General features: G+C 31.1%; 1 protein-coding gene across 2 annotated transcripts in view; it reads right to left on the minus strand.

Annotated features, from left to right (window-relative positions):
* LOC101240045 (fibrillin-1) overlaps nucleotides 1–15,930 on the minus strand; it is a 178,117-nt gene that overhangs the window by 16,181 nt on the left and 146,006 nt on the right. For both annotated transcript variants that reach the window (XM_065795472.1, XM_065795473.1), the window contains 4 exons: nucleotides 8,861–8,989; nucleotides 8,626–8,701; nucleotides 3,338–3,576; nucleotides 3,058–3,171 (listed from right to left, as the gene is read on the minus strand). In XM_065795472.1, the coding sequence (XP_065651544.1) occupies nucleotides 3,058–3,171; nucleotides 3,338–3,576; nucleotides 8,626–8,701; nucleotides 8,861–8,989 (558 nt within the window). The remainder of the gene's footprint in view (nucleotides 1–3,057; nucleotides 3,172–3,337; nucleotides 3,577–8,625; nucleotides 8,702–8,860; nucleotides 8,990–15,930) is intronic.

Raw genomic sequence — 15,930 nt, forward strand, 5'->3', positions numbered from 1 at the left:
AATGCATTAATAGGGCTTGATGATGAACGTTTAGAATTAATATAGTTGAAAAGCCTTTTTGGATTGTGTTTATCATTTACTAAATCTTCTTCAAAGATTCTAATTGCTGAACGAGTATACTTTTTGATTTGATTACGAACTGTGTTATAAAGATTAAATAGATATGGAACTTTCCACTTTGTATTTCTATTTTGTACCATAGTTGTTTTTTTGTTTTACTTAACTTAATAATGTCAATTGTGATCCAAGGTTGATGCTTTTTTTGTGTGTGTTTTGATATAGGAGGTATGAATTTAGCCCATAGTTTATGATATATATCTGTCCATTTTTTGTAGGAATCATTGATACTTAAATTTTTAAACATAGCAATCCAATCATAACTATTAAAAGCTTCATTTAGTTTTGCATAGTTACCTTTTTTATAACATAATTTTGAGTAAATAAATGGGGTTGAGTAATTTGATTTTTCAATGATAAGATTCCATTTGAGCAGTAAGTGACCTTGTGAGGCGGATCAAAGGCTATTTTACTTATTTTATCTGGAGAGTCTGTTATAACAACATCCAATGTGTTAATGCATTTATCTTTCTTAAGTATAAATGTTGGTGAGTGTATGCATTGATACAAAAATGAATTATTGAGTGTATTAATAAAATTTGCTTCAATTGGTTTGCTTGGTCCTTTGAAGTTTGTTGAATAGTCATCATTCCAAACATAATTAGGATAATTAAAATCGCCTAATTTCTTTAGCAGTTTTCTCCATCATTGGTGGGCGGTATATACAACCAATCAGCAACTTGTTACTTTTACTGATTGGGAGTGAAAGCCATAGTTGTTCAGAATGTTTAAAAGTAAAACAAGAATGAATTTGAGAAAAGCTTAATTAAATTATGTTTAGGCAAGTTTTTGAATAAAAAGCAACTCCTCCATGACCATTTCTGTCATTTCTGAAAAGATCATAATTTTTTATACTCGGAGATGATATTTCATTAAACCATGTTTCGGTAATAAATATAATGTCTATAGATGTTGAGAGAGCAAATAATATCTATATAAATTGATATATATATATATATATATATATATATATATATATATATATATATATATATATATATATATATACATATATATATATATACATATATATATATATATATATATACATATATATATATATATATATATACATATATATATATATATATACATATATATATATATATATATATATATATATATATATATATATATATATATATATATATATATATATATATATATATATATATATATATATATATATATATATATATCAATTTATATAGATATTATTTGCTCTCTCAACGAGAGAGAGAGAGAGAGAGAGAGAGAGAGAGAGAGAGAGAGAGAGAAATATATACAGTATGCAAAAAAAACAATCCTACACTTACAAAAAAAATCATAATTTTTAAGATAGCATCAAAAAAATGAATTGTTCGTTAAATATTTAAAAGCTTTTTTTTAGATATCTTATCAAGTATTGTTTTAAGAATTTATTTGTGTATTGGTGAATTAATTGCTTTTCAAACCTATTGAATTTTACACAATTGATCTAGCGATGCATAATTGACTGCAAAAAAAATAATCGTACAGTTCAAAAATGTCAAATTGATCAAATTCCATGGAAATTAGTATCAAGTGGGGCCTTCTTTAACCTTGATGGCCTCATCTAGATGATTTAGCATTGAGTTGATCAAATTTTGGGTCTCTTTTGTTGTTATATTATCCCATTTTGTCATCAATAAATGTAAATTTCCCCACTTCTTTTTAAATCATACTACCCCAAACCATCACATTTCCTCCTCCATGCATTACACTACCTCGGAAACAACTCTATAAGCTTCTCCTTTTTTTTGCCACACTTTTTGAACTCCATCCGATGAGACAAGATTGTATTTTGACTCATCTGACCACAAAATTTTTTTCCAATATGATATCAGCATTTATAAGTACTTCGATGCAAATTCCAATTGACGTTTTATTTGTTTAGAAGTTAAAAAAGGTTTATTTTGAACCACTCTACCTCTATATCCTTGCTCAATTTCTGATTGTTTGAGGAGTCACTGTGATGTTATGATCTTCTTGAATTTTTAAAGCTAATTTAGCTTCCGAAACAAATCTATTTTTCTACACATTAATGATGACATAAATGGTATTTCAATTAATTGCACTAGTGGTCACACTAGCAATAGTTCCAATCAGATTATGCTTCTTAACAACTGAGAAAATGAAGTTTTGCTTTGACACAAATAACATCAGTGTTTTGAAATGGCCATCTCAAAGTCTGGACTTAAATCCAATAGAAAATTGGTGGTAGTTTTTGGACAGAAAAATTGGCAAAAGAGCATTTAGATGCAAAGTCAATCAGTGGTGTACACTGAATTTTTAGATGTTTGAGTTTTGACACTTACAGGCATTGTGCAAACTCCAAACTTTTGTATGTTTATGCTTATATCAAAAAAGAATGTTTTGCAAAGAATTGGGGTGATTGGAGCTTGGGAACAAAAAAACCCTAATTTTTGGGCCCACTCAGCCTTTAACGTGGGAGCAACGAGTTTATAAAATATTTTCTTTACTATTTTTATCTAAATTCATATTCATCAACAAATTTAAAGTGACCCTGTAATGTTTACAACGCCCTCAAATTGAGGGGGGTTAAAACTTTTTATGGTCATAGTTTTTGAAAAAAAAAGAGATTATTGGATGAAATTCTTTCAATTCTTTGCAAAACATTATTTTTTGATATAAGCATAAACATACAAAAGTTTGGAGTTTGCACAATGCCTGTAAGTGCCAATACTCAAACATCTAAAAATCCAGTGTACACCACTGCGTGTGTATATATATATATATATATACATATATATATATATATATATATATATATATATATATATATATATATATATATATATATATATATATATATCTACTTTATATATTTATACACTATATATATTAATTATGTTTGAAAAAAAGATAACTTTATGTAAAAAGCCATAAAAATAAACTTACAACCAGGATCAACTGTTATTACAGGGGGAAAATAAGGTGTAGTCAGAGTACCATTTTCAGTATTGGCAATTACAAATGTAGAATAAAGCTCTCCATCTTCAATTGCAAAACCATCTAAAAAAAACAAATTAGTTATAAAAATACCTTAAAATATAATGAGTATAAATTACCTTAAATAAAAAAAAAATTCAATAAAAAAAATGTATTCAGTAATAATGAATGAAACATGAAAAAAATGTATGGTGAAAATTATTAAAATTAATAAAAATAAAACACTAACCATCCAAACTTCTTCGTTTACGAACAGGTGCTGATTTTGAACTACCAGAATTAACTGCAATGGAATTTCCATTCTTAGATGATAACTTGATAGAAGATACTTCATTAGATGATACTGTGATTATTGCAAAGCGATACCAACCATCTAGGTGATTATCTATATCTTCCTTAGTATACTGGCTTGGAGATTTTGAAGAAATGATAAAATTTGACTGTTTTCGAATAATAACCTCAACATATCTGCATAAAGATATTAAAAAAAAAAAAAAATACATAAGTGTGTAAAATAATAAATAAGTGTGTATAATCAGAATGAAAAATATATCAACATGCAAAAAAAAAAAAAGAAAAAAGAAAAGCATATCCAAAGAGGAATATTAGAATTATATAACATTAGAAATACATAAAAATATTTTTAGAAAGCATAAAAAAAAACACAGTAGCAAAAAGGAGTTCTTGGATGTTTTATATTATTTGATAGCAAACTAAAATGGTAAAAAAAATTTTTTTTAATGTTTTTAACCTCCCCAAGACTGGTAGGGCCTCTACAGTGGAGGTGGTTATTTTATTGTGATTACAACTTCTCTCAACTCTTTAACTCCCAAACACGAACCTTGACAAACAAGAACGCAATGCAGAGCAACAAGTTTAGCACAGCACGGAACTTTTCACTTATGAAGTGAGCGCTCCACCACTACTTTAACTCAGACAAAATTTTATTCAGTGGTTATCACAAAAACCTAGATCTTCCTCTACTAATGAACAGCAATGTACTTGATGAGTCATATACTTCTGATCTTTCTTGGAAACCATATATCAAATCCAATGCAAAATTAGCATCTATTTTCCAATGCAAAATTAGCATCGATTTTCGAAATTTTCTCACATATCCTCGAATAACTGATATAACATCAAAGTAGGAATTTTCCATTGGTAAACAGCTTTCTTGTTCATCAAAATCTAGTTTTTCATCAAAATCTTCATCTTCATCATCAAGTTCAACATTATCACTATATTCATCCATCTCTTCACAATCTTTTTGACATAAACAGTTGAAAATAGCTAAATTTATTCCATGATTGTAACAAAGTTGACTTTCAAATGGCATCAAGGTGGCATATTTTTTCATTACGGAAGCTCCATCGTTTATAGTTGAGACAATATCTTCTGAAATGTCAAGTTTGATGTACTGGAGTTTTTTCTTTAAATTGTTTTCAATTTTTCAGCATTACAACTACCTGATCCAACAGAAGTTAATGCAAATTGCTTAGATTCAGTGCCATTGTGAATTTTGATATTTAAATATCTCTTAAATGTCCACTCAATTATCAGTCCACTCATTAATTATTGTACTAAATTTCTTTCCCATGACTTTAGACTCTTGAATTTTTAACACGAATTCATTAAAAACTTCTTCATAGTATTTTTTAATATCTTCCCAAACTGTTGATCTTGATTTAGGCATTTGATGACCACGCGATGACAAATATAATTTAGTAGCACCCGAATTTATTATTTGATTAATTGAAAATCCATCTTTGGCTGCACATTTTGATACTAACAACTCTTTAGATTCTCGAACTGTAAAACTTGTTATTGGACGTTGAATTTTTTGATTACTTGGACCTTCTGTTAATTCTGATGCATTCTTTTGTTTAAGAGATATATCCATGCCATATTTCAATTTTAAATGATTCATCAAATTCGTTGTTCCATAATTAATAATCATACAAACTTCATTACAGTTGCCAACTTGACATTTTGCCTGATTATTACTGATTTTTACAAAATTTTTCCACACTTCACTTGTCATTTTCTAAATAAAATTTTAGTTTAGTCAAGGTAACCTAAAAAAGCATGAGTCATACCTGATAGTAGTATTTATAGTACTTCTTTGTATAATTTCAATAGTTACTTGATTAAATTCACAATTAAACAAAAATAAATTTTAAAAAATTTCAGTAGTAGTGAATTAATTATGATATAAAATTCATGGAAATTGCGTAACTTGGAAATTGAAATAAAGGGTTTGTAACAAATTAGATTTTAAAAATGTGACGGTTATTTTTTAAAAAAATGCTGAAAAATAATTAAAAATTTTTTTGCACTATTTGAATACAAATATTTGGGTAAAAATACAAATATTTGGGTGACCCCAAATAGTGCTAAAAACACTAAATACCTAAATAACAAATAATTGGGCTCGACATCCCTAATCCTAGTTTATGGTGACCGAGCACTAAAATACAATATAATTGCCAAGTGGGTTGCTCTATTTTAAGATAGTACAGGGTGACCAGAAAAAACGGAGACAAAATTTAATATGTCCTGATAATAAATTTTTTTACGGTATCCAATTAATTTGATTGGTTTTCGAATTCTCCATGTTTTTATGTTTAGTATTTATATGTTCTTAGTTTGATATCTCTAAAATATATTATATTTTTAGAATGTCAAATAGACGTAGTGCAATTTTGGAGTTGTTTCGTAAAGGAATGCGTCAATGTGATATTGTTCGCTTGCTTAATGTGCCTAAGCAAACTGTGTCCAAGACCATCAATCGTTTCAGGGAGCTCGGCCAAGATGGTTGCCATCCAGGAAGTGGTAGAAGACACATTGTCAACATGTCCACCAACTGCCAGATCATTAGGAAGCAAGTCAAGCAAAATTCGAGGGTCTCCATGCGAAAAATCGCCCATGAAACCGGAATGAAAAGTGAATCGGTGCAACAAATGGCAAAAAGGGAGCTTAAACTCATGCCTTACAATCTCCAAAAAGTTCAATTGCTCACTGATGAAAACAAACGTGTGCGGCTCTAGAAATGTTGCCAACTCAAGCGTCGGGCCGCTGCTCAAGGAGCGCATCCTGTTCACCGACAAGAAGCTGTTCACTGTCGAGCAGGTGCACAGCGCACAACCATTAAAACAACAGGAGCTGATCCGCTGAGGCTCCTGGCACATTGGCCATTGTCGAACACCGCCAAAATCTGCAGTCCGTCATGGTCTGGGGCAGAATCTGCGCTAACGGTAAGACCTCCCTCGTTTTAGTGGATCAAGGAGTCAAAATCAACCAAGAAGTCTACCGATGCGACATTCTCGAGACTGTGGTGCTTCTGTGGGCCCAACAGCACTTTGGTGATGTGAATTGGACGTTCCAACAGGACTCTGTCCCTGCTCACAAGGCGAAAATGACTCAATACCGATGTCGAATCCGTTTTCAGGACTTCATCGCGTCTTCAGAATGGCCGCCCTACTCGCCAGATCTCAACCCGATGGATTACAGAGTGTGGTCAATTTTAGAGGCCAGGGCCTGTGCTACCCGCCACATAAGTTTGGAGTCGCTAAAGCAATCGCTGCGCCGGGAATGGGATCGATTGTCGCCAGAAGACCTGCGACCCATCGCTGAAAATTTCAAGAAGCGTTTGGGCTTATGTATTGCTGCAGGAGGAGGCCACTTTAAAACTGGCTAAGTATATTATTGCGGAAGGTCCATGTTGTTGTTATTCATCATTATTTTACTTAATTTTTGTTGGTTTAATAAAAAATGATCAAAAATGTTTGTCTCCGTTTTTTCTGGTCACCCTATAAAGAAAGCCTTAAAACAGTCTCTACTAAGGGCACTATTAAACCATAAATGCAGCAAGGAATATCAAACTAGCATGAACCATTATTAAAAAAAATCCAAATGCAGCATATGGTATAATTGAAGTCCTGACATCAACTAATCATTTTGGATATCAGACAAGTTAACCAATCAGAACACATAGGTAGACTAAAATCCGCTATCATATGTATATGGAACCCAGTGCATAATGAAGGGTGACCTTTAAATGAAACCAATGATTTTTTTAGTTAGACTTGAACTAAATTTCATCTATGTATATATACATACATTTGTACATGCAGCTCAACATAGCGTGACAATCCTAATTTTCATTTTTTGACACTTTTGAACAAAACAACTTTGTCAGATTTTATTTAGCAATCTGCTTGAAAAAAAAAAAATTTTTCTGTATGAATTTATCAAAATTATTTGACTTACAAAGTTTTATAAGGACATATATTTTTGGTAGTGGTAGTTTTTTTTAGATAATTTTCTGCCAACATTGCTGCAACCAACTTGTAATTATGTTGGGAGTTAACAGAAAACAAGGAAGAGAGTTGAAGAGCATGAAAATGACCAAAGATTTAAAAAACTTTAAATTGTAGGAGCCAGGAAATATGAAGACAAGAGAGAATTCCAAAGTACCAAAGTACGTGGAAAAAATTAAATTATTAAAAATTTTTTTTTTAATTTTTCAAAATTTAAATCGGTAAAAAATATATATTAAACAATAGAATGATTTACTTTTGATTTTTAAAGAGTTTACTTTGTATTAACTGTTTTAATTTATATTAAGTGTTTAAAATTCTGTTACTAAAGATTTCTTTAAATTTGTTCTTTTTTTTTTTAGCCTATGATGATGGCCCTATAGGTTTATATATATTACAAAATAAATGAATAATATAAAGGTATATAATAAAGGTCAGCATAGGGTAAAAAAATAGTTGTAAGCAAGTGAAAACAAGTTTTTGATATATATACTGCAATTTCTCCATCTATTCTGAATATGCATTTGTATACACTGTGCTGGTTGGACCAAACTTGCATAAAATTGATATCTTTGTGATTTATAAACAACGAAAGAAACCTGATCTATTGACTTTTTTAAGTTTGATTAAACAGCCTCTCTGAGGCTATTCAATCAAACTTAAAACACTGTCTAATTGGCATGCCTAATAATTCTCAATCTGAGATTAGCAGTAAAACTTAAAGTTTGCTAAAAGGAGTTAAAGTCAAGAAAAGAGATACAAACTCATTTTGAGAAAAAAAAAACAAAGTTAAAGAGAAAATAAAAGATATGTAAAAAAAAAAATATTTTGTATAGTGTATAGTGAAAGTTTATGAAGTTTTTTTTATGTTCATTTAACAGCTAAAATATTCAATTATAAACAATTTAAGTTTAATATTTGATTAAATTCTTAAACTATTCAGATCTAAAATATCAAAATAAAATTCAATAAAATCTAATTCAATCCCAGTTCCCAAAACAAAGTCAATTCCAGTTCTTAAAACAGATTCAATCCCAGTTCCCAAAACAAAGAGAACAAGAAAACAAAAAAAAACATAAAAACAAAAATTATTAAAATAATCATTATCAAAGCCTAATATAAAATAAAAACAACAACAAAAAAAACAAAACAAGAAGCAGAATGGATAAAAAAGCAAGTAAGGCTAAAAAATACATACTTAATAACTAAACCAATTAAGAATGATCCAACAGTAATTTGAAAAGACTGAGCAGTAACGGCAGTAGGTGGCTTACCTAAATAATAAATTTTTTAAAGCTTTTGTTCAAAAATATTATAAATACTTGATAGGCTTGATAAAAACTTTGAAAAAAATAGTTTTTGAAAATAGATGAAAAAATGGTTACAAATAAAAAATTCTGTAAATAAAAATTTAAACTCAAATAAAACTTTACCAACACAGCTGTCATTTGTGTCACTTAGCAACCAATCTCCAGTACAATAGCAATTAAAACTTCCATAGGTATTGTTACAAGCACCATAAAGCCACCTACATGCTTTGTCAACGATACACTCATTAACATCTAATAAGAATTGGTTTTTAAAAACAACTCTATCCACACAAAAAAAGTTAAATGAAAAAATATAAATAAAAACTACCTAAGCCTGTTTTATTATGTGTCAATTTAAATGTGAATTATAAATAGGGTAAGTTTGTGCATTTTTGTTCACTATTTTAAGTCAGTCACTTTTACTTAAATTTTATTTAAACAAAAAGTTGTAAGAAATATCATAAAAATGTAAAAGCAGATTAATATAGAGCAGGACAAAATCTATCAGAACATGTAAAAAATATTTTAGTTTGATGACATTTTTATGAGGGTAGAAGAGTGTATTGGTGCCACAAAATGCCAAACAACAACTACAGCGAAGAAGATGTTGAAAATGCTTTGAAACATCATCGAAAGCAAGGAGTATCATTAAGAAAGAGTGCTTCCAGGTTCATTGTCCCGAAATTGACATTGATTGACAGAAAAAAAAAAAAATGTCAACATAGTTAGTGGCTACATAGTAAATGTCAACATAGTAAGTGGCTAAAAATGAGACTTTTTTCAAACCTGGCCCCTGCCCAGGCTAAACTATAAGATTTAGCAGGGGTTAATAGCCGGGGCTAGAAAAAAATTTAAAATACTTATATATAATAATTTTATACTTACATTTACTATTTATTAAATACTGACATATATTTATATATTTTCAAACTCTAATTTACTTCCAACAAGATTGCAAGCAACCATTATTAAGTTATGAGTTACTTTAAAATAGAGAATTAGTAAAAGTACTAGGAAATGGTTAACTGAAGACCTGAGAAGTTTTAGGTTGTATATAAAAGAAAAACATGAAGATAGCTAATAGTTGTAAGGTTTTTTTTGATGTGCAAAGAAAAAAACTGGATTAATAAAAGTTTTTATATCATGACGGGACAGATACGGTAAGAGGAAGCAACTTGTTGAATAAGAAACAAGCAAGAATGAGTTTTATCATAATAAAGATGATAGCTTGTTTGAGCATTGACCATGATTGTATTTGAAGAAAAAAGAAAAAACTGCAACCTTACAACAATAGACGAGTGGCTCAAGCTTGGCAGATAAAGCAGGTGTAATTTATTATTAATTTTTTTTAAAATGTAAATTCACCTCCACAAGACTGAAAACGCTACTACAGACGAGGAGGCTACTTGGCTGTGGTTATAACCCTATCTCAACTACAAAACTCCGAAACACGAATCTTGACAACCATGGCCGCTGCGCAGAGAAACAAGATTTTAAGTGCAGAATTTAAATCCATAAGCCACAGCAAGCCTTAGACTGTTACAGAAGAGAGATCAGATTTAAAATCAGCTGCTTGTCTTAGCAATCAAAAAGTGAAGATTTTTTGTCAAGACAAGAGTATAAAGTTGAGTCGTCAACAGAGCCACTTTAGTTGTTAAATTTTCATGAAGATTGATATTGTAGATAAGAAACAATACAGGAGCAAAGACTTAAGGGTACTTTAAGGGTACCACAAGATATCTTGTGGTACCCTTAAAGTTACTTGAAATAAAGAAGAGTGTTGGCCTTCAAGAATAACTTTATTACTGCAGTTAGTAAGAAATAATTTGATAATCTCAAAACCTTTATATAAGAAAACTAATAACAGAGTGAAGACTAATCATAGGATTGTTAGAGAGGTCAAAGTGTTTTCTAGAGTTTTGAAAATTGGAACCACTTATTTAGCACTTTTTAAAAACTAAATATTATTAAATATCATATAATTAATAAAACTAAATGTTGGACTTACTTTATTTAATGACATTGTTGAAGACTAACAAGTCTCTAGAACCTAACATCTGATATAAGATACAAGATTTAGTAAACTGAGAATAACATCAGACGGGACCTTTTTACATTGGCTTCTTGGAATTATAAAAGGACATTTGTTCTTAAGAGAGATGTTCTTGTAAAAAAGATGAAATAAATGATTAGTAAAGCAACTGCTCAAGATGGTGAAAAATATGGAATAGATTGAGGCTTGACTTAAAATTAAAGAGTAGGAATAAAAGCTTCCAAACAATTAGAGTACTTATTAAGAGTAGGAATAAAATCTTCCAAACTTTTAGTCCAGAAGGAGTGAAAGCTTCTGAGATGCGCTTTATGCATACATATTATGGACATAAACATATATTTTTGCTATTTAATTAGATGCTGGCATACAATATCCTTTCATATTTATATAAACTTTAGTATTTATATGGTGTATTATTGCCAAAAGAGAAGATGATGATGATGATGATGATTATAATGATCATATTGATCATAATGATGTTTATATATGCATATATATACAAAATATAACATGAATTTTGAAAAATAAAAAATGCTTTAGGATGTATGAATGTTTATGGAGACCCAGTTACAAACCCGACTATATTTTATTAAACCCGGCCCTGGCCCGTGTCATTTAATATGTCAACATGGAAGTGGAAGGCTAACAGCTTTATTAGCTGAAACTAAAAAGTTATTGATTCATTTAATTCAATGTTTTAGTGACTGGGGTTATGGTTTGCGACAAGCTGATTTAATTTCTATTGTTTAACACTATTTGAAAAACACAAAACAAGACCATTTATTCAAAAATGGCTAACCTTCATTACAGTGGTAATATGATTTTAAAGAGAGATGAAAACATGATGTAGCATTATGCTGAGCAGATAACATTGCATCAAACAGAGAGTCATCTTGCACTTCCCATGGCTGAAAAATATTTTTAAAATTACAAGAAATAGTACAATGAAGCCAAAATTGATAAATTGAAATTGAAAGCTCGCATATTTGGAACTGCGATGAGTTTGGTTTAGTGGTGACCAGGGAAAAATTTTATGCCGAAAAGGTGCAAAGCTGGCCAATTAACAGCTGTAAGTACAAATTTTATCTAACTCAACATCAAATGGAATGAGCGTTTTAAAGCCTGTTCATTAGCGTTTAAAGTAGCTGTTAACAGAGCTTAAACTCTGCCAAAAATTTAAACAAAAATTATCTCCCCCAGCGTGTGTCAAACCAACATTTCAAATTGAGCATGGAAAACAAACACATGTACTATTTCTTGTAATAAATCAAAAAACACACAAAGTTATTTAATTGAAAGTTGTCACAAGCAGCACCAACATACTTGAAGTCTATAAATCACAACAAATCATATGCCCACAGGATTGTTAATTATACAAGAATAAATGAAGCACTAGTGCTATAGATTGGAAAAAAGAGTTTGGAAACAAATCAGCAAAAAAATGTTTTGAAATTTTCTAGTAGAGTGGTGTATGAGTCATTAGTCATAAGAGTATTGAATTTTTTTTTTTTTTAACATCTTCGCTTCCAACAAGGCTGCAAGCAGCCACTAATTAAAGTTGGAAGTTACTGAAAGAGAAAAGACGAAGATTGTAGAGCAAGATAACGATTGACAGACGACTTAAAGGATTGCAAATTATATGAATCAGGAAAGCATGATGAAGGAAGCGAATTTTAAAGAGCTGATGTTCGAGGTAAAAAGCTAGACGAATAAGCGTTTTTGGAGCACTTAGGAACAGTCACAGAAAAAGGATAAGACTTATTTGAATGATGAGTAACACAAGAATGAATTTTAGTTGATGGTACAAGAGACGCTAGCTCTTCAGAGCAGTGCCCATTATAGTATTTGTAGAAAAGAGAAAGAGAAGCAACATTACGAGGATGTGATAATGGTTGGAGGTTGGCTGCAAGAGCAGGTCCAACTATGTTTACGATGCGTTTTTGCACCTTGTCTAAAAGAAAAAGGGCATCTTTTAAAGATCCGCCCCAGATATGGCAACAGTATTCCATACAAGGCCGGATTTGAGATTTATCAAGATAGAGAATAGAATCTGGAGTAAGAAAGTGTTTTGCTCGATAAAGAGATGCAACCTTAACAGATGCTAATTTTGCAACTGATTTGATATATGGTTTCCAAGAAAGATTGGAAGTAAGAGTTAATTCTAGAAGATGAAGAGTAGATGACTCATCGAGTACATCATCGTTCATAAATATAGGAAGATCTAAATAATTGCGATAACAATTGGCTGAAGCAAATTGAGTCTTATCTGTATTGAAGTTCACCAGCCACTGTGAGCCCCATGCTGTAGCAGAAGTGAGATCCTTTTCAAGCTCAAATGCTCCCTCCAAGCAATCAGGGAGTGTTGGTTTCTTATCACGACAAGAATAAATGGTAGTATCATCAGCAAACAATGCCACCTTAGATGTGAGAATATCTGGAAGATTGTTAATGTAAATAAAAAAGAGTATAGGGCCAACGATAGAACCTTGAGGAACCCCTGAAGTTACAGAATAAGAAGAAGAGCGCTGTCCATCAAGGACAACTTTTATACTACGATTGGAAAGGAAGGATTCAATAATCTTAAAGATGTTGCCAAATACACCATACGAAGAAAGCTTATGGAAAAGATCAGCATGCCAAACTTTGTCAAAAGCTTTTGAAATGTCAAGAGCAATGGCCTTAACTTCTCCACCTTTATCTTATGCACAATAAAACCTATCTGTTATTACTGTTAGCAAATCAGCTGTAGAACGAGAAGATCGAAATCCATATTGATGGTCAGAAAGTAAGTTATTAGATTCAGGATGGGAAAATAAGTGTTAGCTAATTAAAGATTCAAAAACTTTGCTTATGATAGGAAGAAGACTAATGGGACGGTAGTTAGGTGAATCAGATCGCTCTCCAGAATTTTTGAAAATAGGGATAACAGATCCCGGTTTCCAGCAGGCTGGAAAACAAGACTCTGATAAGCACTTGTTGAATAGTTTTGAGAGTATAGACGACAGCTCCGGAGAACACTTCTGCAAGACAGTAACAGGTATGTTGTCCAGCCCACAAGCTGTAGAAGAGTCTAGGCAGGAAATCACTTTAGATACAGAAGCTGGAGTGATACAAATGTCAAGCAATGGATCAACCTGTTTGACAGCTATATCAGGTAGAACGCAACTAGTGGAATCAAGAGATGATACTGATGAAAAGTTTTTAGCAAACAATTCAGCTTTGTCTTTAGGTGAGGTGACAAAGTCTGAACCATACAAGAGAGGTGGAATTAAAGAGTTGCCCTTATTATTAATACTATTAAAGATTCTCCAAAAGTCACGAGAGCCTAATTTTTGAGATGAGATACTAGATTTCATGACCTGAGAATAGCGGGCTTTGGCGTTAGACAAAACTTTTTTACAATGGTTTCTAGCAGTAATAAACAAACGTCTGTTTTCTGGAGAATTGTTTTGCTGATAAATATGGAAGTAACTGTTTCGATTGGCAATCGCAGCAGCACAGTGTGAGGAAAACCATGGAGGAGAGTGAGGCTTGACCTGGAATTGTCGAGAGGGAACAAAAGATTCCATGTCAGCCTGAATCTACGAAGTTATGTAAGATGCCCATTTGTTGACAGGAAGACAAAAGATTTCTTTTGTCTTCCTGTCGACAAATGGGCATCTTACATAACTTTGTAGATTCAGGCTGGCATGGAATCTTTTGTTCCCTCAAAAGGGGCATCACAAAGAAAAAACGGAAAGAATCCTAGTCAGCTTTACTGTATTTGTAAAAGGTACGATAATAGGGGGATTCAGGTGATGAGGAAGAATGAGATATTAGTTTTAGAGAGATCAAACTGTGATCAGAAGCACCTAAGGGTGAATGCGGAGAAAATGAGCACTGACTAGAATCAGAAACAAGACATAAGTCAAGTAGAGAAGGTAAATGATTCGGGTTGTCAGGAAAGCGAGTTGGAAAGTTGACTATTTGAGTTAGGGATTGTGAAAGGTAAAAGTTGTGGGCTTTAATGCCTGCAGAATCACTGACACTAGAGCCAAGCCATTCAGAGTGGTGAGCATTAAAGTTACCGACAACAACTATATTGGCTGGTGGATAAAGAGAGAGGGCATGGTCAATATGATAAGAAATAACATCAAAAAGAGTGCAGTCTTGAGATGAAGGAGAGCGATATAGAACAAATAGAAAGGCAATAGAGTGAGGTGGTGCTAAACAAAAGCACATGAAAGAATAGTCTGTGGATTCAAACATAGTTTCACAACAAATGGGTGAATTCTTACGAATGTAAATGACCAGGCCAAGCATGTGACTATTGGAGTCTTTACTAATTAAGGGAAGATAACCATCAACACTAAGATCGCAAGATGAGACAGCTGAACTCAAATTAGTCTCACAAAGAGCAAGTAGGTCTGGTGAACTTTGCAAGAGATAAGACTCAACAGAAGAAAAGTTACTTTGAAGACCACGAATATTAGTGAATGATAGGTTTAGAGAACTTGGGGATGATGATGGCAGGCCTTGTTACGAGATTTCGCTGCGTAGCGAAAACGCGTAACGCATTTTTAAGTAACTCAACTCAGCAAATATATTTTGCATCGTTAGAAGTTATATTGCGTCACTAGCGTCATTACAAGTACCGCATTGTAATTAAAGTTATTTTATTAACGCGTTAAAAATCATACAAAAAGTTTTTTTTTTCTCACTATAACAAAAGTTACAAATAAAATCAAAGTTCATATTAAAAAAATCATTTTTATTATTTTTTTCAAATATAAACTAAATTTTATTTTGAAAAAAATATTTTTTTCATGAAACGTAAAATATTTGTTTATTTTCTTATGATTTTTTTATTTTCTTATGATTTGGTTTTTGGTTAATTTATCAATTGTTAATAAATTTTTTCTTATTTAATTTGTGAATTAATAAAATTTTTACATCAAAATAAATCGTGTATTTTTTAAACTATTATGACTAAAAATAATTTTTATATTTAAAAGGAATTTATATATTTAATTCCTTAAGATAAAACTTAAACACTTTATTTTTTTTAACTAATTTTTAATTAAAAAAAAAAAAAATGAAACAAACTGTTTCTTTAACAAAAAAATCTATTAGTTTATAATTGCGATTAAATGCTTTTACT

Source organism: Hydra vulgaris, chromosome 04, assembly GCF_038396675.1.
Source record: "Hydra vulgaris chromosome 04, alternate assembly HydraT2T_AEP".
NCBI lineage: Eukaryota > Metazoa > Cnidaria > Hydrozoa > Anthoathecata > Hydridae > Hydra > Hydra vulgaris.